General features: G+C 40.4%; 1 protein-coding gene across 1 annotated transcript in view; it reads left to right on the top strand.

Annotated features, from left to right (window-relative positions):
- Positions 1–26032, top strand: part of C8A (complement C8 alpha chain) — a 71688-nt gene that overhangs the window by 5517 nt on the left and 40139 nt on the right. Inside the window, exons 2-3 of the mRNA XM_019942345.3 lie at positions 20231–20333; positions 25726–25870. Of these exons, the coding sequence (XP_019797904.2) occupies positions 20231–20333; positions 25726–25870 (248 nt within the window). The remainder of the gene's footprint in view (positions 1–20230; positions 20334–25725; positions 25871–26032) is intronic.

Below are 26032 nucleotides of genomic sequence, written 5' to 3'. Positions count from 1 at the left end.
CAATACATATTTCATAGAGTGCTTGTCAGGAGTTAAGACAGTTAATATAAAGCAATGAGCATAGAAACTGGAACATGGTAAGCTTTTAGAAAATTACTTTTATTACTCTATTTCCCCTTTGTCAGAAATCCTTCATAGTATTTCTTGGAATGTGTTTTTATTTTTTATTTTATTTTATTTTTTTGCGGTACGCGGGCCTCTCACTGCTATGGCCTATCCCGTTGCGGAGCACAGGCTCCGGACGCGCAGGCTCAGAGGCACGGCTCACGGGCCCAGCCGCTCCGCGGCATATGGGATCTTCCCGGACCGGGGCACGAACCCGTGTCCCCTGCATCGGCAGGCGGATTCTCAACCACTGCGCCACCAGGGAAGCCCCTTGAATTCTTGCTTTACCTCTTACTGTCTATATAACCTTAAGCACATTATTTCATCTTCCTCTGAATCTGTTTTACTTATCTATAAAATAGGTATAATTCCTACTCCACAGGGGTCTAGTAAAATTTAAATTATATAACATAAGATCAAATGAGATAATATATTCATACAAAAGTTTTTATTGAGTTCCCACTGTATGCCAGGTACTGTGCTCAGGGGACCGTGGTGATCAGCAGAGTCAAGACCCCTGCCTTGCAGAACTTGGAGTCTAAGGGTGGGAATAAAGTGTAGGAGGCTCTACATATGTGGCATTTGTTAGCATAGGGCAAGGCAAACCGTCTGGAGGACATGAGACTTAACTGAACTGGGAAGGTCTGACCGGATGGATGAGGTGTGATTATTCAGTGTGGAGGAAAGAGCATTATGCGTATATTGCAGGAGAGCCTGGAACATGCTTACAACCAGAAGTTCTGTGTGGAATTCTATGTGTACCTGGAACACAGGAGACACCTTTTTTTCATTTGTTCATTCATTCCTTCATTCCTTTTGTTCATTCATTCAATACATATTCCAGGTATGCTACGTGATGAGCAAAACAGATAACGTCCTTACCCTCCTGGAATTTACAGTGTAGTGATGGAATCAGTCAATAAACATGTAAACCAAACATTTCAGTAAAAATTGTGATAAATAGTATGAAGGAAGCAAACAGGGTCCTTTGATAGAGGCTATCGAGCAATCTAAAAATAGGCAGGTTGGGGCCTTCTCTACGGAGGCGGATTTAAGCTGAGATACGAAGGATGGTGAGGAGAAACCAAGTGAAGGGTAGGGAGAGTGGAAAGGTCAGCACATGCTAAGATCCCCCTGCAGGAAATGGCTCATCACATTTGAGGACCTGCAGGATGGGAGCAGCGTGAGACCAGGGGATCGAGTCCTGAGAGGATGTCAGAAAGGTGGGCAGGGGCCAGACCACAGAGGACCTTGGGCACCATGGTAAGGAATTTTGATTTTAGTCTATGTGTAGTAAAACAAACAAACAAACAAAAATAACTGGAGGATCTTATACATGAGGGATATTATCTGATTTCTAATTTTAAAAAATCATCCTGGTGTCTGTGCAGAGAAGGGATTGGAGGAAATTGAAGTGGAATGTCTTGGACCATAGGAGGCCATAGCAATTATCTGGGTGAGAGATAACGGTGCCTTAAATTAGGACGGGGGCAGCTGAGGCAGGCACAAGGGAAGATATTTGAGATATATCTTGAAAGGAAAATTGACAGAAATTTCCAAAGGACTGGATATGGGGGTGAGGGCAAGGAAGGAATTAAAGACCACTGTCAGGTATCTGGCTTAAGCAGCTGTGTGTTAGGGTAGTTCACTTACTGATGTGGATAAAATTGAGAGAGGAACAGTTAAAAGGAGAAAATTAAGAGTTTCGATTCAGAGCCATTAAGTTTGCCATGCCTGACAGGCACCTAGTGGAGATATAAAATGGGGCAGTTGGATAAACAAAACAGGATTTCTGACCAGTGGTCCAGGTTGAAGATCTAAATCTAGGAGGCATTAGCATAGGTGGTATGTGAAACCCAGGAAATGGATATCACCTCCTTAAGAGTGAGAAAAGCAAAAAAAGAAAGGCAAGACTACACCCTGAGGAATTCTAGTTTTCAGACACATCAAAGAGAACTGGCCACAGAGGTAGGAAGGGGGCAAGGAAGTGTGGTACTGAAGAAGTCCAAGCGAGGAAAGATTTCAAGAAGGAACAATGGTTAACAGAGGGCAATTAAGACCAAGCTGGAAAACTTTCCACTGGATTTAGCAACATGGAGGTCACTAGAGACTCAGCACTTTCAAGGTCAAATTTTAAATATGTTTCATGATGTCATTCCCATGTAACTGAATGGGAGTAGCTCCAGGTTATATAATTAGTGACAATCAGTCTTGAATATAAGCTGAGCCTATTTATTAGGATGACCCACTGGAAATAATCAGGGTCGGGCCTTCTGACCTAGCCTGGGATGGGTAGCTAATTAATTATTTTGTGATCTAAATTGCTGAGGTGGCCACGTTCTACAGTCAAGCATTTGACTCACAGGTTACATGTTCAAGTCTAGGTTTTAGGCCATTTGAGGCCTTTTGCCCAAAATGCCACCCTATCGAAAAAGGCAGATGGAAAGCATCTCACTAGTCCCCAGCCCTCCACAGCACAGGCATTCAATATGTTTTTGATGAAGATGGAGTGGTTTGATGCGCATGTCTGGGGTTGAGAAGGTTAGAGAGAAGAAACTAACATGTATGTCAGGCTGATGCTTGGGGCTTTCCATGCTTTGCATATGTAATCTCACTCCATATTCAAAACAGTCTCACAAGTTATTATTATCTCTATTTTTTAGCTATAAATAGCAGAAACTGGATTTAAATGCATGTTTGGTAGACTCGAAAGCCCTTTCTGTTACATCAGTGCTTCTTCAACTGTGTTAAATAGTCTTACAGATATTACATGAAAGAAAAAAATGACCTATAGTCACAAATTGGGTAAATGCTCTGTTAAGTAAATTAAAATGCAGAACTTTTCAGAGCCTTAATGTGTTGTTGGGCATTTTAAATCTCCAAGAGCAGTATGTTGTATACAATTTATCCAAATGTATTTGACCAGGTAACTTTACTTCTTTTCCTCCTCACCTCTGGTGCGTATCTCAGGAACTAGTACTCCACAGAGCATACTTTGGGAACCCTGCACATAGCACTATATTCCCTTGTGGTGATTCTACAGATGAAAACCTTAATAGCCAGACAGTTAAAGAAACTTGCTCATAGTGGCACAGCAAGGTAGATGCCAGCTAAAGACTAGAATCAAAGACTCCTGAATCTTACTGCTCTACGTTAACTCTCTCCCTGCTTGAGTAAATTTTCAGTAGCTGGAAGATGCTTTCAAACTATTTGCCAAGATTTACTAGGCCACAGATTTATTAAATGTTCCTGAAGTAATTGAAAAATTGATGCGGTTCTTTTGGAAAGCCATTTGGCCGTATGTGTCATAAGCTTTGAAACCATTTGTATCCTTCAACCCAGCCATCCTATTCTACAGGAAGTATCTTCAGTAAGTAACTTAGAATACAGAAAAACTGGGTGCTCAGTACCCTAATTGTTTAATGTTAGTGGAATGGAACAATGTGCAGTCATCATAAAAAGTTTACATTTCTCTGATAATATTAAATGGAAAAATAAAGATATAAAAATGTAATAGTATGACCTCAACTATGTTATAAAAATTAAGAATGAAAGGAAATATAACAAAGTATTAATGGTGGTGGAATGTGGGGCAATTTTTTTCTTTTATAATCTTTTCGATGTTATCTTTAGGAGAACGTATGACTTTTATAATCAACAAAAAATAAACTACCTTAAAAAATTCATTGGAACGATAAGAGAAGATGCCCGTCATATTGATATTGGCTAAAAGGTTGGAGCCCTGTAATGACTTAATGAATGGTCCTTGTGTACCTTCTGTAGCCTTGCTTCAGTGATAGCATGACTGTGTTCCTCTGTCTAGACATCACGTCACAAAGCTTTTAAAACTACAGCAACACAGCGCTGCTCTAAGCTTTTGCTTCCATCTATTAACACTGTTTCCTTCCATTCTGACATCATAATGCAGTCTCTATGGGCTTACAATGATATTATCTTGACAATTCTACAGTGAGACGCAGAACTAACACTGGAGTCATTTTCTGCTCCCAAACCTCCTCCCTGTAACTTCTCTCCCAAGTTTTAGTGATCAGAACTCTTGTTTTTCTCCGTGTTTCTATGCTTCACACTTTTATTATTAGGACAATCTATCAGAAAAATGACATATGGACCAAACCTTGAGCCATCTGAATGTCTAGACACCAGGATCATTTAATTAGATTCTAACTGGAAATTAGGTTCAAATAAATTTCTAAACAATATCATTCTATTTCCCATACATTGGCTTCATTCCTTCTATCCCCTTTTTATCCTTTCTTCCTTCCTTCGTTCCTTCCTTCCTCCCTTCCTTCCTTCCCCCCTCTCCCTCCCTCACTTTCTCCCTCCTTTTCTCCCTTATTTTCTTTCCTCTCCTAAATATTTACTGACCACCTTCCTTGGGTCTGGCACCATGATAAGTGCCAGGAGTTCAGTAGCAAACATATGAACAGTACAAGTACCTGCTGCAATAGAGATTATGATCTGGTGGAGAAGGCAGAAATTATACAAACACTATAAGTATGAAAATTAAATGTTGAGAAGAAGATGTGCAGAGACTGACAAATCATATGAAGGGAGATATCTATCAGTCTGGGTGTTGAGAAATGTTTTCCTAAGAAACCGATGTTTATGATGAGACTGAAAGATACCTAGGAGTCGCCCAGGAGAAAGGTAGTTGGATTCTTTCACGATTGGGTTTTACAGGTAGGTGTGATCAAGGGAACAGTGGGGTCCAGGAATTCAGGACATAATTAAAATTTTAAAATGATGGATCACGAAATCAAAACTGATTATAAAGGAAAATGAAGATAGGAGAGGTCTTATTGATAGAGAGAAAGCTTAGGTGTCAATGGAGGCCACAATGAGGTCCAAGAAAAGTGCATGGGAATCCTTAAGCATATAGATATAGAAGGAGATGAGGCTGTGGAGCCCCAGATAACTATTTGCAGGTGACTCATGAATTAGTGATTTGGAGGAGAAGCTGTTTCAGAGAGTAAGAAAGTCCAGGATGAAAACATGGAAGATAATAGAGTGAAGAAAAGGGTCATTGGAGAGGAAGAAAAGGAGCAACTGAGAGTGCAGAGCATTGGATGGTTCATTTATAGGGATGCTGAGGTCTCCCAGCATGATGAGAGGAACTGGAGTAGAGAGGAAGATGGTGAGCTGAGCACTGAAGTTTTTTTGAAGGGATAATAGGGCTGGCACTCTATACTAGCATCATTTTATAGATCAGATTTTCTCAAAGTGTGGTCTACAGACTCCAGGGAGTCCCCAAGATCTTTTCAGGGTGATGCCTGGGTGTTCAAAACAATTTTACAATAATACTAAGACATTATTCGCTCTTTTCACTGTGTTTATGTTTGCACTGACAGTGTAAAAGTAATGGTGGACCAGTCCCTCCCATCAGGAAACTTGCACAAGCCTCTTAGATAGCCTCATCCACCAGAGGGCAGACAGCAGAAGCAAGAACTCCAATCCTGCAGCCTGTAGAACAAAAGCCACATTCACAGAAAGATAGACAAGAAGAAAAGGCAGAGGGCTATGTACCAGATGAAGGAACAAGATAAAACCCCAGAAAACAACTAAATGAAGTGGAGACAGGCAACCTTCCAGGAAAAGAATTCAGAATAATGATAGTGAAGATGATCCAGGACCTTGGAAAATGAATGGAGGAAAAGATCGAGAAGATGCAAGAAATGTTTAACAAAGACCTAGAAGAATTAAAGTACAAACAAACAGAGATGAACAATACAATAACTGAAATGAAAACTACACTAGAAGGAAACAATAGCAGAATAACTGAGGCAGAAGAACAGATAAGTGACCTGGAAGACAGAATGGTGGAATTCACTGCCACAGAACAGAATAAAGAAAAAAGAATGAAAAGAAATGAAGACAGCCTAAGAGACCCCTGGGAAAATATTAAACGCAACAACATTCACATTATAGGGGTCCCAGAAGAAGAAGAGAGAGAGAAAGGACCCGAGAAAATATTTGAAGAGATTATAGTCGAAAACTTCCCTAACACGGGAAAGGAAATAGCCACTCAAGTCCAGGAAGCGTAGTGAGTCCCATAGACGATAAACCCAAGGAGGAACATGCCAAGACATATAGTAATCAAATTGGCAAAAATTAAAGACAAAAATTATTGAAAGCAGCAAGGGAAAACTGACAAATAACATACAAGGGAGCTCCCATAAGGTTAAGAGCTGATTTCTCAGCAGAAACTCTACAAGCCAGAAGGGAGTGGCATGATATACTTAAAGTGATGAAAGGGAAGAACCTACAACTAAGATTACTCTACCCAGCAAGGATCTCAGATTCGATGGAGAAATCAAAAGCCTTACAGACAAGCAAAAGCTAAGAGAATTCAGCACTACCAAACCAGCTCTACAACAAATGCTAAAGAAACTTCTCTAAGTGGGAAACACAAGAGAAGAAAAGGACCTAAAAAAAAAAAAAACCAAAACAATTAAGAAAATGTTCATAGGAACAAACATATCGATAATTACCTTCAACGTGAATGGATTAAATGCTCCAACCAAAAGACACAGGCTCGCTGAATGGCTACAAAAACAAGACCCATATATATGCTGTCTACAAGAGACCCACTTCAGACCTAGGGACACAACAGACTGAAAGTGAGGGGATGGAAAAAGATATTCCATGCAAATGGAAATCAAAAGAAAGCTGCAGCAGCAATACTCCTATCAGATAAAACAGACTTTAAAATAAAGAATGTTACAAGAGACAAGGAAAGACACTATATAATGATCAAGGGATCAATCCAAGAAGAAGATATAACAATTATAAATATATATGCACCCAACATAGGAGCACCTCAATACATAAGGCAATTGCTAACAGCTATAAAAGAGGAAATCGACAGTAACACAATAATAGTCGGGGACTTTAACACCTCACTTACACCAATGGACAGATCATCCAAAATGAAAATAAATAAGGAAACAGAAGCTTTAAATGACACAATAGACCAGATAGATTTAACTGATAATTATAGGACATTCCATCCAAAAACAACAGATTACACATTCTTCTCAAGTGCGCACAGAATATTCTCCAGGAGAGATCATATCTTGGGTCACAAATCAAGCCTCAGTAAATTTAAGAAAATTGAAATCATATCAAGCATCTTTTCTGACCACAACGCTATGAGATTAGAAACGAATTACAGGGAAAGAAATGTAAAAAACACAAACACATGGAGGCTAAACAATACGTTACTAAATAACCAAGACATCACTGAAGAAATCAAAGAGGAAATCAAAAAATACCTAGAGACAAATGACAATGAAAACACGATGCTCCAAAACCTATGGGATGCAGCAAAAGCAGTTCTAAGAGGGAAGTTTATAGCTATACAAGCCTACCTCAAGAAACAAGAAAAATCTCAAATAAACAATCTAACCTTACACCTAAAGGAACTAGAGAAAGAAGAACAAACAAAACCCAAAGTTAGTAGAAGGAAAGAAATCATAAAGATCAGAGCAGAAATAAATGAAACAGAAACAAAGGAAACAATAGCAAAGATCAATAAAACTAAAAGCTGGTTCTTTGAGAAGATAAACAAAATTGATAAACCATTAGCCAGACTCATCAAGAAAAAGAGGGAGAGAAGTCAAATCAATGAAATTAGAAATGAAAAAGGAGAAGTTACAACAGACACCATAGAAATACAAAGCATCCTAAGAGACTACTACAAGCAACTCTATGCCAATAAAATGGACAACCTGGAAGAAATGGACAAATTCTTAGAAAGGTACAACCTTCCAAGACTGAACCAGGAAGAAATAGAAAATATGAACAGACCAATTACAAGTAATGAAATTGAAACTGTGATTAAAAATCTTCCAACAAACAAAAGTCCAGGACCAGATGGCTTCACAGGTGAATTCTATCAAACATTTACAGAACTAACACCCATCCTTCTCAAACTCTTCCAAAAAATTGCAGAGGAAGGAACACTCCCAAACTCATTCTACAAGGCCACCAGCACCCTGATACCAAAAGCAGACAAAGGTACTACAAAAAAAGAAAATTACAGACCAATATCACTGATGAATATAGATGCAAAATTCCTCATCAAAATACTAGCAAACAGAATCCAACAATACATTAAAAGGGTCATACACCATGATCAAGTGGGATTTATCCCAGGGATGCAAGGATTCTTCAATATATGCAAATCAATCAATGTGATACACCATATTAACAAACTGAAGAATAAAAACCATATGATCATGTCAATAGATGCAGAAAAAGCTTTTGACAAAATTCAACACCTATTTATGATAAAAACCCTCCAGAAAGTGGGCATAGAGGGAACCTACCTCAACATAATAAAGACCATATATGACAAACCCACAGCAAACATCATTCTCAGTGGTGAAAAACTGAAAGCATTTCCTCTAAGATCAGGAACAAGACAAGGATGTCCACTCTCACCACTACTACTAAACATAGTTTTGGAAGTCCTAGCCATGGCAATCAGAGAAGGAAAAGAAATAAAATGAATACAAATTGGAAAAGAAGAAGTAAAACTGTCACTGTTTGCAGATGACAGGATACTATACATAGAGAATCCTAAAGACGCCACCAGAAGACTACTAGTGCTAATCAATGAATACGGTAAAGTTGCAGGATACAAAATTAAGGCACAGAAATCTCTTGCATTACTATACACTAATGATGAAAAATCTGAAAGAGAAATTAAGGAAACACTCCCATTTACCACTGCAATGAAAAGAATAAAATACCTAGGAATAAACCTACCTTGGGAGACAAAAGACCTGTATGCAGAAAACTATAAAACAGTGATGAAAGACATTAAAGATGATACGAACAGATGGAGAGATATACTGTGTTCTTGGATTGGAATAATCAATATTGTAAAAATGACTATACTACTCAAAGCAATCTAAAGATTCAGTGCAATCCCTATGAAATTACCAATGGCATGTTTTACAGAACTAGAACAAAAAAATCTTAAAATTTGTATGGAGACACAAAAGACCCCTAATAGCTAAAGCAGTCTTGAGGGGAAAAAATCGGAGCTGGAGGAATCAGACTCCCTGACTTCAGACTATACTAAAACTACAGTAATCAAGACAGTATGGTACTGGCACAAAAACAGAAACATAGATCAATGGAACAAGATAGAAAGCCCAGAGATAAACCCATGCACCTATGGTCAACTAATCTATGACAAAGGAGGCAAGGATATACAATGGAGAAAAGAAAGTCTCTTCAATAAGTGTTGCTGGGAAAAGTGGACAGCTACATGTAAAAGAATGAAATTAGAACACTCCCTAACACCATACAAAAAAATAAACTCAAAATGGGTTAGAGACCTAAATGTAAGACCGGACACTCTAAAACTCTTAGAGGAAAATATAGGAAGAACACTCTTTGACATAAATCACAGCAAGAACTTTTTTGATCCACCTCCTAATGGAAATAGAAACAAAAAAACACAAATGGGACCTAATGAAACTTCAAAGCTTTTGCACAGCAAAGGAAACCATAAACAAGACGAAAAGACATCCCTCAGAATGGGAGAAAATATTTGCAAACGAATCGACGGACAAAGGATTAATCTCCTAAATATATAAACAGCTCATGCATCTCAATACTAAAAAAACAAACAACCCAATTCAATAATGGGTAGAAGACCTAAATAGACATTTTCCAAAGAAGACATACAGATGGCCAAGAGGCACATGAAAAGCTGCTCAACATCATTAATTATTAGAGAAATGCAAATCAAAACTACAATGAGGTATCACCTCACACCGGTTAAAATGGGCATCATCAGAAAATCTACAAACAACAAATGCTGGAGAGGGTGTGGAGAAAAGGGAACCCTCTTGCACTGTTGGTGGGAATGTAAATTGATACAGCCACTCTGGAGAACAGTATGGAGGTTCCTTAAAAAACTAAAAATAGAATTAACATATGATCCAGCAATCCCACCACTGGGCATATACCCAGAGAAAACCATAATTCAAAAAGAAACATGCACCCCAATGTTCATTGCAGCACTATTTACAGTAGCTAGGTCATGGAAGCAACCTAAATGTCCATCGACAGATGAATGGATAAAGAAGCTGTGGTACATATATACAATGGAATATTACTCAGTCATAAAAAGGAACGAAATTGGGTCATTTGTTGAGACGTGGATGGATCTAGAGACTGTCATACAGAGTGAAGTAAGTCAAAAAGAGAAAAACAAATATCATATATTAATACATATATGTGGAACCTAGAAGATGGCACAGATGAACTGGTTTTCACAGCAGAAATAGAGACACAGATGTAGAGAACAAACGTATGGACACCAAGGGGGTAAAGCAGCGGGGGCAGGGGGTGGAGATGTGATGAACTGGGAGATTGGGATTGACATGTATACACTGATGTGTATAAGATGGATGACTAATAAGAACCTGCTGTATAAAAAAAATAAATTAAATAAAATTCAAAAATTAAAAAGAAAAAAAAAAAGTAATGGTGGCTAAAACTACTGTAACCTTGATACAAATCAAGGCATTGACACCAAACTCACAGGAAAGAAATTGTTTCACTTAGAAGAGTCCTGAAAATAGTTTAAATTGTTAATTTTATTAAAACCCAATCTTTGAATACATGTTACTTAAATATTATTTGTGGCAAAATGGAAAAGATGCATAAAGAACTTCTACTGTACCTAAGTATGAGGGTATGGTACATGGTTTTTCTTGAGAAAAAACAATTGTTTGAGTTGTAAGTCAGTGTTGATGCCTTTTTCCTGGAACACTGTTTTTACTTGACAGATTAACTGCCAAACAAACTATGGTTATTCAGGCTAAGATACTTGGCAGACACTGTCTCAAAAATGAGCAGAGGGCCTATTACTTCCAGGAAAACAAACGGCATTATTTGGTACCAATGACAAAATTTGGGCTTTCAAATGAAAATTAAAATTTTGGAAAACATATTCACTACCATGAACTTGAGACCACTGGTAATATTAATAAATTTGACTTATTAATATGTTATAGTGAAATGTGTGAGTATTTTTAAGATATGTACACTCAGAGAACCATTGTTTTGTAAATTTCCAACGTCTGATGTTATAAAAATCATGTATGGGTACCAGATACATTTAAAGGATATATAGATCAATGGGTTTTAATGTAACAGAGTATAAAAAATTCATTGATAGGATTTCAGGTTCCAAGTGCAATTAACATTTAAGAAATGACTGCTTTTCAAGATTTGGTGTAGCACCAAAGAACATCCAAAATTATCTGAGAAGACTATTATAACACTCCTCAACTACATAATTTTTTTCAACTACATAACTGTATGAGGCTGGAGTTTCTTCACAGATTTCAACCAAAGCAACATAAAGCAACACACTGAATGAAGAAGCAGAAATGAGAATCTAGCTGCTTCCTACTAAACCAGACATCAAAAGAGATTTGCAAAGAGAGAAAACAGTAACACTCTTTTCAATAATTATGTTTCTTGGAAATGGATTTTTATTTTTATTATTATTTTTTTTAAACATCTTTATTGGAGTATAATGGCTTTACAATGGTATGTTAGTTTCAGCTTCACAACAAAATGAATCAGTTATATATATATACATATGTTCCCATATCTCTTCCCGCTTGCGTCTCCCTCCCTCCCACCCTCCCTATCCCACCCCTCCAGGCGGTCACAAAGCACCGAGCTGATCTCCCTGTGCTATGCGGCTGCTTCCCACTAGCTATCTACCTTACGTTTGGTAGTGTATATATGTCCATGCCTCTTTATCGCTTTGTCACCGTTTACCCTTCCCCCTCCCCATAGCCTCAAGTCCATTCTCTAGTAAGTCTGTGTCTTTATTCCTGTTTCACCCATAGGTTTTTCATGACATTTTTTTTCTTAAATTCCATATATATGTGTTAGCATACGGTATTTGTCTCTCTCTTTCTGACTTACTTCACTCTGTATGACAGACTCTAGGTCTATCCACCTCATTACAAATAGCTCAATTTCGTCTCTTTTTATGGCTGAGTAATATTCCATTGTATATATGTGCCACATCTTCTTTATCCATTCATCTGATGATGGACACTTAGGTTGTTTCCATCTCTGGGCTATTGTAAATAGAGCTGCAATGAACATTTTGGTACATGACTCTTTTTGAATTATGGTTTTCTCAGGGTATATGCCCAGTAGTGTGATTCCTGGGTCATATGGTAGTTCTATTTGTAGCTTTTTAAGGAATCTCCATACTGTTCTCCACAGTGGCTGTATCAATTTACATTCCCACCAACAGTGTAAGAGGGTTCGCTTTTCTTCACACCCTCTCCAGCATTTATTGTTTCTAGATTTTTTGATGATGGCCATTCTGACTGGTGTGAGATGATATCTCACTGTAGTTTTGATTTGCATTTCTCTAATGATTAGTGATGTTGAGCATTCTTTCATGTGTTTGTTGGCACTCTGTATATCTTCTTTGGAGAAATGTCTATTTAGGCCTTCTGCCCATTTTTGGATTGGGTTGTTTGTTTTTTTGTTATTAAGCTGCATGAGCTGCTTATAAATTTTGGAGATTAATCCTTTGTCAGTTGCTTCATTTGCAAATATTTTCTCCCATTCTGAGGGTTGTCTTTTGGTCTTCTTTATGGTTTCCTTTGCTGCGCAAAAGCTTTGAAGTTTCATTAGGTCCCATTTGTTTACTTTTGTTTTTATTTCCATTTCTCTAGGAGGTGGGTCAAAAAGGACCTTCCTGTGATTTATGTCATAGAGTGTTCTGCCTATGTTTTCCTCTAAGAGTTTGATAGTTTCTGGCCTTACATTTAGGTCTTTAATCCATTTTGAGCTTATTTTTGTGTATGGTGTTAAGGAGTGATCTAATCTCATACTTTTACATGTAGCTGTCCAGTTTTCCCAGCACCACTTATTGAATAGGCTGTCCTTTCTCCACTGTACATTTCTGCCTCCTTTGTCAAAGATAAGGTGACCATATGTGCGTGGGTTTATCTCTGGGCTTTCTATCCTGTTCCATTGATCTATATTTCTGTTTTTGTGCCAGTACCATACTGTCTTGATTACTGTAGCTTTGTAGTATAGTCTGAAGTCAGGAAGCCTGATTCCTCCAGCTCCATTTTTCGTTCTCAAGATTGCTTTGGCTATTCGGGGTCTTTTGTGTTTCCATACAAATTGTGAAATTTTTTGTTCTAGTTCTGTGAAAAATGCCAGTGGTAGTGTCATAGGGATTGCAATGAATCTGTAGATTGCTTTGGGTAGTAGAGTCATTTTCACAATGTTGATTCTTCCAATCCAAGAACATGCTATATCTCTCCATCTATTTGTATCATCTTTAATTTCTTTCATCAGTGTCTTATAATTTTCTGCATACAGGTCTTTTGTCTCCTTAGGTAGGTTTATTCCTAGGTATTTTATTCTTTTTGTTGCAATGGTAAATGGGAGTATTTTCTTGATTTCACTTTCAGATTTTTCATCCTTAGTGTATAGGAATGCCAGAGATTTCTGTGTATTAATTTTGTATCCTGCTACTTTACCAAATTCATTGATTAGCTCTAGTAGTTTTCTGGTAGCATCTTTAGGATTCTCTATGTATAGTATCATGTCATCTGCAAACAGTGACAGCTTTACTTCTTCTTTTCCGATTTGGATTCCTTTTATTTCCTTTTCTTCTCTGATTGCTGTGGCTAAAACTTCCAAAACTATGTTGAATAAGAGTGGTGAGAGTGGGCAACCTTGTCTTGTTCCTGATCTTAGTGGAAATGCTTTCAGTTTTTCACCATTGAGGACGATGTTGGCTGTGGGTTTGTCATATATGGCCTTTATTATGTTGAGGAAAGTTCCCTCTATGCCTACTTTCTGCAGGGTTTTTATCATAAATGGGTGTTGAATTTTGTCAAAAGCTTTCTCTGCATCTATTGAGATGATCATATGGTTTTTCTCCTTCAGTTTGTTAATATGGTGTATCACATTGATTGATTTGCGTATGTTGAAGAATCCTTGCATTCCTGGAATAAACCCCACTTGATCATGGTGTATGATCCGTTTAATGTGCTGTTGGATTCTGTTTGCTAGTATTTTGTTGAGGATCTTTGCATCTATGTTCATCAGTGATATTGGCCTGTAGTTTTCTTTCTTTGTGACATCCTTGTCTGCTTTTGGTATCAGGGTGATGGTGGCCTCGTAGAATGAGTTGGGGAGTGTTCCTACCTCTGCTATATTTTGGAAGAATCTGAGAAGGATAGGTGATAGCTCTTCTCTAAATGTTTGATAGAATTCGCCTGTGAAGCCATCTGGTCCTGGGCTTTTGCTTGTTGGAAGATTTTTAATCACAGTTTCAATTTCAGTGCTTGTGATTGGTCTGTTCATATTTTCTATTTCTTCCTGATTCAGTCTTGGCAGGTTGTGCCTTTCTAAGAATTTGTCCATTTCTTCCAGGTTGTCCATTTTATTGGCATAGAGTTGCTTGTAGTAATCTCTCATGATCTTTTGTATTTCTGCAGTGTCAGTTGTTACTTCTCCTTTTTCATTTCTAATTCTATTGATTTGAGTCTTCTCCCTTTTTTTCTTGATGAGTCTGGCTAATGGTTTATCAATTTTGTTTATCCTTTCAAAGAACCAGCTTTTAGTTTTATTGATCTTTGCTATCGTTTCCTTCATTTCTTTTTCATTTATTTCTGATCTGATTTTTATGATTTCTTTCCTCCTGCTAACTTTGGGGTTTTTTTGTTCTTCTTTCTCTAATTGCTTTAGGTGCAAGGTTAGGTTGTTTATTCGAGATGTTTCCTGTTTCTTAAGGTAAGATTGTATTGCTATAAACTTCCCTCTTAGAACTGCTTTTGCTGCATCCCATAGATTTTGAGTCGTCGTGTCTCCATTGTCATTTGTTTCTAGGTATTTTTTGATTTCCTCTTTGATTTCTTCAGTGATCACTTCGTTATTAAGTAGTGTATTGTTTAGCCTCCATGTGTTTGTATTTTTTACAGATCTTCTCCTGTAATTGATATCGAGTCTCATAGCGTTGTGGTCGGAAAAGATACTTGATACAATTTCAATTTTCTTAAATTTACCAAGGCTTGATTTGTGACCCAAGATATGATCTATCCTGGAGAATGTTCCATGAGCACTTGAGAAAAATGTGTATTCTGTTGTTTTTGGATGGAATGTCCTATAAATATCAATTAACTCCATCTCGTTTAATGTATCATTTAAAGCTTGTGTTTCCTTATTTATTTTCATTTTGGATGATCTGTCCATTGGTGAAAGTGGGGTGTTAAAGTCCCCTACTATGAATGTGTTACTGTCGATTTCCCCTTTTATGGTTGTCAGTATTTGCCTTATGTATTGAGGTGCACCTATGTTGGGTGCATAAATATTTACAATTGTTATATCTTCCTCTTGGATCGATCCCTTGATCATTATGTAGTGTCCTTCTTTGTCTTTCTAATAGTCTTTGTTTTAAAGTCTATTTTGTCTGATATGAGAATTGCTACTCCAGCTTTCTTTTGGTTTCCATTTGCATGAAATACCTTTTTCCATCCCCTTACTTTCAGTCTGTATGTGTCTCTAGGTCTGAAGTGGGTCTCTTGTAGACAGCAAATATATGGGTCTTGTTTTTGTATCCATTCAGCCAATCTGTGTCTTTTGGTGGGAGCATTTACTCGATTTACATTTAAGGTAATTATCAATATGTGTGTTCCCATTCCCATTTTCTTAATTGTTTTGGGTTTGTTATTGTAGGTCTTTTCCTTCTTTTGTGTTTCTTGCCTAGAGAAGTTCCTTTAGCAGTTGTTGTAGAGCTGGTTTGGTGGTGCTGAACTCTCTCAGCTTTTGCTTGTCTGTAAAGGTTTTAATTTCTCCATCAAATCTGAATGAGATCCTTGCTGGGTAGAGTAATCTTGGTTGCAGGTTTTTCTCCTTCAACACTTTCAATATGTCCTGCCACTCCCTTCTGGCTTGCAGAGTTTCTGCTGAAAGATCAGCTGTTAACCTTATGGGGATTCCCTTGTGTGTTATTTGTTGTTTTTCCCTTGCTGCTTTTAATATGTTTTCTTTGTATTTAATTTTTGACAGTTTGATTAATATGTGTCTTGGCATACTTCTCCTTGGATTTATCCTGTATGGGACTCTCTGTGCTTCCTGGACTTGATTAACTATTTCCTTTCCCATATTAGGAAGTTTTCAACTATAATCTCTTCAAATATTTTCTCAGTCCCTTTCTTTTTCTCTTCTTCTTCTGGAACCCCTATAATTCGAATGTTGGTGCGTTTAATGTTGTCCCAGAGGTCTCTGAGACTGTCCTCAGTTCTTTTCATTCTTTTTTCTTTATTCTGCTCTGCATTGGTTATTTCCACTATTTTATCTTCCAGGTCACTTATCCGTTCTTCTGCCTCAGTTATTCTGCTATTGATCCCATCTAGAGTACTTTTAATTTCATTTATTGTGTTGTTCATCGTTGCTTGTTTCATCTTTAGTTCTTCTAGGTCCTTGTTAACTGATTCTTGCATTTTGTCCATTCTATTGTCCATTCTATCTCCAAGATTTCGGATCAACCTTACTATCATTATTCTGAATTCTTTTTCAGGTAGACTGCCTATTTCCTCTTCATTTGTTAGGTCTGGTGGGTTTTTATCTTGCTCCTTCATCTGCTGTGTGTTTTTCTGTCTTTTCATTTTGCTTATCTTACTGTGTTTGGGGTCTCCTTTTTTGCAGGCTGAAGGTTCGTAGTTCCTGTTGTTTTTTGTGTCTGTCCCCAGTGGCTAAGGTTGGTTCAGTGGGTTGTGTAGGCTTCCTGGTGGAGGGGACTAGTGCCTGTGTTCTGGTGGATGAGGCTGGATCTTGTCTTTCTGATGGGCAGGTCCACGTCTGGTGGTGTGTTTTGGGGTGTCTGTAGACTTATTATGATTTTGGGCAGCCTCTCTGCTAATGGGTGGGGTTGTGCTCCTGTCTTGCTAGTTGTTTGGCATAGGATGTCCAGCACTGTAGCTTGCTGGTCGTTGAGTGAAGCTGGGTGCTGGCGTTGAGATGGAGATCTCTCGGAGATTTTTGCTGTTTGATATTATGTGCAGCTGGGAGGCCTCTTGTGGACCAGTGTCCTGCAGTTGGCTCTCCCACCTCAAAGGCACAGCACTGACTCCTGGCTGCAGCACCAAGAGCCTTTCATCCACAGGGCTCCTTAATTTGGGATGATTCGTTGTCTATTCAGGTATTCCACAGATGCAGGGTATATCAAGTTGATTGTGGAGCTTTAATCCGCTGCTTCTGAGGCTGCTGGGAGAGATTTCCCTTTCTCTTCTTTGTTCTCACAGTTCCCAGGGGCTCAGCTTTGGATTTGGCCCCGCCTGTGCGTGCGGGTTGCCGGAGGGCATCTGTTCTTTGCTCAGACAGGACGGGGTTAAAGGAACCCCTGATTCGGAGGCTCTGGCTCACTCAGGCCGGGGGGGTAGGGAGGGTCACGGAGTGTGGGGCGGGCCTGCGGTGGCAGAGGCCGGCGTGACGTTGCAGCCTGAGGCGCGCCTGTGCGTTCTCCCAGGGGAGTTGTCCCTGGATCCCGGGACCCTGGCAGTGGCGGGCTGCACAGGCTCTCCGGAAGGGCGTGTGGCTAGTGACCTGTGTTCGCACACAGGCCTCCTGGTGGCGGCAGCAGCGGCCTTAGCGTCTCATGTCTGTCTCTGGGCTCCGCACTTTTAGCCGCGGCTCGCGCCCGTCCCTGGAGCTCTCTCAAGCAGCGTTCTTAATCCCCTCTCCTCGTGCACCAGGAAACAAAGAGGGACGTAAAAGTCTCTTGCCTCTTCGGCAGGTCCAGACTTTTCCCCGGCCTCTCTCCCGGCTAGCCGCGGTGCACTAACGCCCTGCAGGCTGTGTTCACGCCGCCAACCTCAGTCCTCTCCCGGCGCTCCGACAAAAGCCGGAGCCTCAGCTCCCAGTCCCGCCCGCCCCGGCGGGCGAGCAGACAAGCCTCTCGGCTGGTGAGTGCCGGTCGGCCCGATCCTCTGCGCTGGAATCTGTCCGCTTTGCCCTCCGCACCCGTGTTGCTGTGCTCTCCTCCGCGGCTCCCAAGCTCCCCCACTCCGCCTCCCGAAGTCTCCACCTGCGAAGGGGCTTCCTAGTGTGTGGACACTTTTCCTCCTTCACAGCTCTGTCCCGCTGGTGCAGGACCCGTCCCTATCCTTTTGTCTCTGTTTAGTTTTTTCTTTTGCCCTAACCAGGTACGTGGGGGGTTCCTTGCCTTTTGGGAGGTCTGAGGTCTTCTGCCAGCGTTCAGTAGGTGCTCCGTAGGAGTTGTTCCACGCGTAGATGTATTTCTGGTGTCGGAAATGGATTTTTAAATAAACATATATGGTAACATGTAATGGTTTTGTTGTAATTTTAAATGGATAAATAAATATTTCGAAATTTCTCAGTTTTGATGTTTGGATTCTGTGACCGTCGATCAACCCAGTCCCGTTAAACAAAAGCTCTTCAGAGTCCTCAATAGTTTGTTAGAGTATAAAATGTTCCTGGGACCAAAGTCTGAGAACCAGTGATAAAGGTGAACATCACTTTCCTGATGATCCTAGAGCTTCCTGTTTGGGGTTTCAGCATAGGGGGCATCATTCATCGCGTGCAGCAGTTCACAGCATAATTAGCCTGAGTTCTGAAGTACCTACAGCATCATCCCTGCATACAGTAGAGGCACAATAGATTTTTATTCTTCATTTCTTTTCTTTTTTTTTTTTTTTTTTGCGGTACGCGGGCGCCTCACTGTTGTGGCCTCTCCCATTGCGGAGCACAGGCTCTGGACGCGCAGGCTCAGCGGCCATGGCTCATGGGCCCAGCCGGATCTTCCCGGACCGGGGCACGAACCCGTGTCCCCTGCATCGGCAGGCGGACTCTCAACCACTGAGCCACCAGGGAAGCCCTATTCTTCATTTCTTAAAACTGGAAATGATCGGAGGGAAAACGTGCACAACTCTTTTGCTGTTGTTGCTTACATTTTACATCTCAAAATTGATGCAGGGAAAGGAAAAGAGTTCTGAAGATGGAAACTGGTGATGGTTGCACAACAATATGAATGTACTTAATGCCACTGAACCGTAAGCCTCAAAATGGTTACGGTAAAATGTAAATTTTATGTTACATGTATTTTACCGCAATAAAATATTGGGGAAGAAAAGAGCATTAGGCCATCTAACTTTTGTTTTAAAAACAGCACATGCAATTCTTAAGAAGGAAGATAGAATCATTCTAGTATTAGAAGTACCCTTACAGCCCAGTGTTCCAAGTAAAAATAACTGCATTTATGGACGTTCCTCTCCTTTCCCTGCTCCATCCCCACTCCCACTTCCAGATAACTTTAAGGCTAAGGGAATATATATTGTGATATTGCTTCATGTTCTACAGCTACAGGTACCAAGATGCCCAAATCAAGGGGTAACCTTTATAAATTAAAAAATTAAGCATCCATAAAAAAAAGAAAATCCTTCCATCTGTGACAACGTTAATGAACCTGGAGGACATTACGCTAAGTGAAATAAGCCAGACAGGAAAAGACAATACTGCATGATCTCACTTATATGTGGAATCTAAAAAAGTCTAACTCATAAAGCCAGATAGTAGAATAGTGGTTACAAGGGGCTTGCGGGGTCACGAACATGGGGAGAGGCTGGTCATAGGATATAAACTTTCTGTCATAAGCTGAAAAAGTTCTGGGGTTCTGATGCACAGCACAGTGACTACAGTTAGTAATAGTGTATTGTACACTTGGAATTTGCTAGGAGAGTAGATCTGAAGTGTTTTTACCACACACACAAAAAAAAAAAGAAAAAAAAAAAGGCAACTATGGGAGGTGATGGATGTGTTTCCCTTGGTTGTGATAATCATGTCACAAAGTATATGTATGTCAAACCATCACGTTGGTCATCCTAAATATACCATACGATTGTTGTCAATTATGCCTCAATAGAGCTGGAGAAAAATTCAGCACCTGTTTTCATATTATTAAGATACTGTCATGTTAAAAGACATTTTTGAATGTATAATTACAAAAATTAAAATGATCATGATAAAAAATTTAAAAATTGAAGCAAGGGGTCTCTTCTCTCTTTAGGAGAGTCAGTCGGGCTGTTCAGAGTTCTACTCCCACAGCTGTTTCCTGCCAGCTGGGCAACTGGGGAGAGTGGACAGATTGCTTTCCATGCCAGGAGAAAAAGGTGAGACATTTATGACCAATTTTGGAGCATTTAACATTTAAATTGTGTACTAGGCATTCAAATGGAGATAAACAGTCACGTCTATAAATCTAGAGGCCTGGGGAGAAAAGGGTATTCAGAAGCCATATGCATGTGGCTGGTGGAACTTATTTCTGCCTCTTCTGATTTTGTTTGTAAGGCATTTGGATGAGGTTGCAAAAGATGTGTATGTTACGGCTTAGATGCAGAAAAGTGGCACTCCGGACATGGGCACACTGATCCCCACTGGCCACTCTGGGTCCTGGCCTATGTATTACCTTCCAATGAGGGTCATCTGGAGGGACCAATGGCTTAGAACAAAATGCCAAGCTGTCCATGACCTTTGAGGAACTGAGATAAACCAAAGCGTGTCACACAGGGTGTTCCTGAGGATTTCACTTTCATGCACTGAAAAGGCTGACATGCCCAATGAACAGATGTGTATCTATCTTGCCCATCTAAGTGGTTTTAATTGGTCCAAGATGATCGCTAAACTCAGTGGCATAAGGGGGATGTTGAGAGCACTTGGCTCTGTCAGGGAGGAGTATTACAATTCTGTCTTTGTTCGGAATCACTGGCTCATGGTGACAATAGAAAGAAGAGTAAATTCTATTCTGTTTTCTTAGTATTTTATCTTTTTTTTTTTTTTTTTTTTTTTTTTTTTTGCAGTACGCGGGCCTCTCACTGCTGTGGCCTCTCCCGTTGCGGAGCACAGGCTCTGGACGCGCAGGCTCAGCGGCCATGGCTCACGGGCCCAGCCGCTCCGCGGCATGTGGGATCTTCCCGGACCGGGGCACGAACCCGTGTCCCCTGCATCGGCAGGCAGACTCTCAACCACTGCACCACCAGGGAAGCCCTGCTTTCTTAGTATTTTAAAATCTCTGCAGACGACACATGCCTTCACTGGATGCACCCAGGGTGGGTGCAGCCCAGACGTGGTACACCACTGCCGAACCTTGTCTATTAGCCTATTGCTGTCAAGCCTGTTTTTTAGCTTCGATTCTGCAGCTTAGATTCTGGCTTGCACCTTATTTGCTGTGTTACTCTGGACATAATTTTTTACCTTCTCTGTGCCTCTGATTCCTAATCTATAAATGGGAGTAGAAACAGTACTTACACCATAGAGCTATTGAGAGCGTTAAATGAGTAATGCATGCAAAGTGCTTTTCATGGCATCTGGCACAAAGTAAGTGTTCAATAAATGTGAGCTGTTTCTATACTTCCTATCTGTGCCCTCCTCTCCAACCCCACTCCCACTGCCTTGAATCAAGCCCTGCTCTTCTCTCACTGATAGTCCTCCTGCCTCCAGACCCCCTCCTCAGTTAAATGCAAAAGTGCCCTGTGGGGCTTCCCTGGTGGTGCGGTGGTTGGGAGTCCGCCAGCCGATGCAGGGGACATGGGTTCGTGCCCCGGTCCGGGAAGATCCCACATGCCGCGGAGCGGCTGGGTACGTGAGCCATGGCCGCTGAGCCTGCGCGTCGGAGCCTGTGTTCCGCAATGGGAGAGGCCACAACAGTGAGAGGCCTGTGTACCGCAAAAAAAAAAAAGTGCCCTGTGAAGTTTTGATGACACTGGCAGAACACCATTTGGAGCTCGTTTATTCAACTTTGAAGGCTAAAATTTATGATTTTGCCTCTCCCATCTCTAGGATATGCCAAAGAATCTTAGACGTCCCAGTTTAAAAATATCTGGCCCCCAATTCTCATTCTGCTTTGACATCCTGGATTCGTTTTCTGAGCCTGCTGTAACAAATGCCAAAAACTGGTTGGCTCAGAACAACAGAAATGTATCCTCTCAGAGTTCTGCAATCAAGGTGTCAGCTCGGCCAGGCTCTCTCTGGAAGCTCTAGGGGAGAAGCCGTTCTTGGCTCCTTCCAGCTTTTGGTGGCTGCCTTGCTCCAATCTCTGCTCCTGTCTGCATCCCCCCTTCCCTTCTCTGTGTCTCCTTTATGTGTCTATGTGAAATCTCCCTCTGCTTTCCTCTTATAAGGACGCTGTGATGGCATTTAGGGTCCTCCTGGATAATCCAGAGTAATTTCTCCAAATTAATGATGTCTGCAAAGATCCTTTTTCCAAATAAGATAACATTTACAACTTTCAAGAATTAGGACTTAATTTCTTTGCATGGCCTTTAGTCAACCTATTATACATTTAAACAGCATCCTAAAGCTACGTTTTTCTCTGGTGCTGCAGTTTAGATAGCAGAGAGCACAGGTGAATGACTTACAGTTTAAATCAACGTTTATTACTTTCTTAGGGACTCAAAAAGACATGTGTCTTTAAAGTAATCCTTAAAATAATTAAATTCTGTTAATTTTTTAACTGAAAGGCCATCTGAGTTTCTTTCTATTAATATTTTTCTTCCTCTCAAAATCACGCAATCAATGACGTGCACTTCTGGAAAGAAACATTTTCTACTAGCTAGAAAAGAAAATTATGTCTTAATGATACCAACCACGGGTAATGGCATGGAGAGGTCCCTAGGGACGTATCCTTACCAACCTTTCTGCAATACAATGTCTTCCTTATTTGATAACAACCTAGAAAATAAGGAGCGGGTGGGAATGAACCTCATGTCTGCACCATCATTCCAAGTACAGAAACCACAGGAAGGATGATAATGACAATATATAGTCGCCATTATTAAATAATTTCTGTATACCAAGGACTGTGCTAATGCTTTAAATAAATCATCTTCTTATTTGACTTCCACAGCCAACAGTAGGTGACAGACACCACTCAATCCCTTTGCTTAGTTTGCCCAGTAAGAATGTGGCAGAGCCTCGATTTAAAACTCGGTCTGTCTGATTCCAAAATGCCCGTGAACCTGAGCTATATGCCTCTCCTGCCTCTCCCGGAGCTATATGGAGAGTAGTAAGTGATATTAGAGGTCACCTAATCCAATTCCCACTCAGTCATAATCCTTCCAGAGTAGCCCAACAGCTGGCTACGAGGATGATGACGACGTTGATAACTATTATTACTAAGCGCATACCAGAACCACGCAGAATGCTGATGTCTTTACCTGTGTTATCACTAATCTTCAGAACACTCTCATCTCTCTCATCTTACAGATGAGAAAACCGAGGGTCAGAGACGTTAAGTAATTTACCCAGTGACACATATACCGTAAGTGGCAGAACTGAAATTCTAACCCAGCTTAAAATGGGATCATTAATAGTACTTAACCCCCTAGACTTGTGAGGATTAACTGACATAAAGAATGTAAAGGGTTTGGGCCATAATAAGCACTCAATAACTGGTAGCTACCATCACCATCATCACCATGATGGTAACTTCAGGTCTTATAACTGATGAATGTTTTCAAGGTTGAGAAAGAGAATTGGCTATACATTTGTATGATGAGCTCTCTTTTATTTACTGCATTGTAGGGCAAGAGAGTGGGTAGAAAATGAAAATATCCTCCTATTCCCACACTGATCACTAATTATAATCTCTTCTCACCTAGTTTACAAATCTTTTATTGCTGTTATTAACTAAAAGTCAGGGAAGGTAAATGGGCAGCTTGGATCCTCACTTCTTTTTGCTACCTCTGCCTCTTTGCTAAGAGGCAGTTAAGTAGGCAGAAGTGGGCAGGAGGAAAGGGAGGGGAAGCTTCACACTCAGCCCTGGAAGCATCTGGAAAAGGCTGCACTGATAATGATGTGGAAACCACTTCCATTTATTGAGCACCAGTGATATGCCAGGCCCAGGGCTAGGTGTGTCCTCAGACCTTCTCTCACTTAGTTCTCACAAAACCCTTTTGAGGTAAGGTCCCATCATACCCATTTTACATACTAGACAGTGGTCGCTCAGAAAAGATAAGTGACTTGCTCATGGGCAGTTGGTCAGTGAATCCAGGATTTGGCCCTAAATTGGTCTAATCTCATGCCTGTGCTCTTTCAACTATAGGACACAGGTGAAGGAATCATAAGTAATTGTGATTAGTGAGGTCAAGGAAGCCACTTCATTTTATAGATTTGGAAAGTGAGGCAGAAAGTGCCAGGCTCTGATAACTTTACCCAGCAAGTAATAAATAGATTCAGGTCAGGAACTCAATTCGCTTACTTCTCAAATCATTGCCTTCCTATTTACTTATTAACAGTTTTGAAGCTAGGGCCTATGGGCTAAGAGACGGCAGAAAATATGGTGCTGACTGACACTCCGTGTGAAGCTCTTCATACAGCATGTTTTATATTGTTATATTTTTTATCTCCTCAACCATCTCTAAGCTTCTTAAAGACAGGGATGGAACTTCAATTTCTTGGAATATCTTACTGCTCAGCTTCTTCCTGATACTCTAGTATCTAACACTGTACACCCTAGAGAAGACAGTGTCATAAAAACATTGAGCCCAAGACTGGTATGCATTTTTTATTCTTTCGCTCCTTCTTTCAGTAAGTATTTTATTCATCTGCAGTCAGAGCTGGACACAGGGTCTCAGATGATGTCTTCAGAGCTCTTTTTGTCTCTCTAATTGTTGGATGGGCTCTTTCTATAATAGGCAAGATGACCACTTGATACCCACAATTCCCAGCAACTTCAGCTAAAAAGAAACTATCTTTTCCAATAGTTCTGAAAGAAACTTCCCAGAGATGACTATGATTGCCCTAAGGTTGAGTCATGAACCAATCATTGCAACTTGGCAGATGACTGGTACTCTGGTTGCCCTGCCTCGTTCACATCCACACGTCCTGTGACTGAGGGGGTGACGTCACCCCCACCTGAACCATACGAGACATGCCACAAGGAAAGAGGAAATGCCATGACCAGAAGAAATTCTTCAAAGGAAAAGTGATAAACATCTTTTTAAAGGTGACTACCATGTAACTGACCATAGATCAAGTGCCAAGTATACGAAGCCAAATAAGACGTGGCCTCCCTTTGCTGACCCTAACCTTATGTGCAAATTGTTCCTAAACTAGTGAGAAACGTAAACAAAGAAGTGGACAATCAATCACAACCTTATACGACAAGTGCTAGGAGAGAGGGTACATAGGGAACTGAGAATATATTACTTAGTTAGGGAAGTCTGTTCCCGTGGAGGTAAACCGTGAGTCTTGAAAGATGAATAGGTACTAACTGGCTTCAGAAGGGGGAGACAGAGGTTGTTTCTAGCAAGTAGGAAGACCCTAGAAATAACTAGTCCAAACCTCTCATTTGATGTTTGGAGGTCCTACTCAATATTCTAGCTGGTGACAGTGCCACCTCTGGTTGAACACCGCCATTTATGATCACTCATCCCCGCAAAAGACAGCTTTGCAGGCAGCTCTCAATCATTAGACAGTCATTCCTTATGTTAAGCTGAGACCTGCCTGCACCAATCTCAGTTGATTGATAGACAATGAATGTGTCTGGTTCCAAATCTGATTTAGTACAGATACCGGAGCCTCCTGCAGCCTAACAAGTTCGGGGGAACCATCTGCAGTGGGACTGTCTGGGACCAAGCCAGCTGTCACAGTCCCACAGCTTGTGTGAAGCAAGCACAGTGTGGACAGGATTTCCAGTGTAAGGAGACAGGTGAGTAGCATCTCAGAAGGATAACAGCTGTGCCTGTCAAACTTAATATGCAAAACAGTTCTCCAGGAGCTTGTTAGAATGCAGGCTCTTGAGCCCTTCCCCTAGAAGTTGTCGTTCTGGGGTTTGGGATGGGACCCAGGAAGCTGAATTTTAAGCCAAGTC

Source organism: Tursiops truncatus, chromosome 1 (assembly GCF_011762595.2).
Source record: "Tursiops truncatus isolate mTurTru1 chromosome 1, mTurTru1.mat.Y, whole genome shotgun sequence".
Classification (NCBI taxonomy): Eukaryota; Metazoa; Chordata; class Mammalia; order Artiodactyla; family Delphinidae; genus Tursiops; species Tursiops truncatus.
Note: the sequence above shows the minus strand (reverse complement) of the source record. Positions and strands in the feature narration are given on the sequence as shown.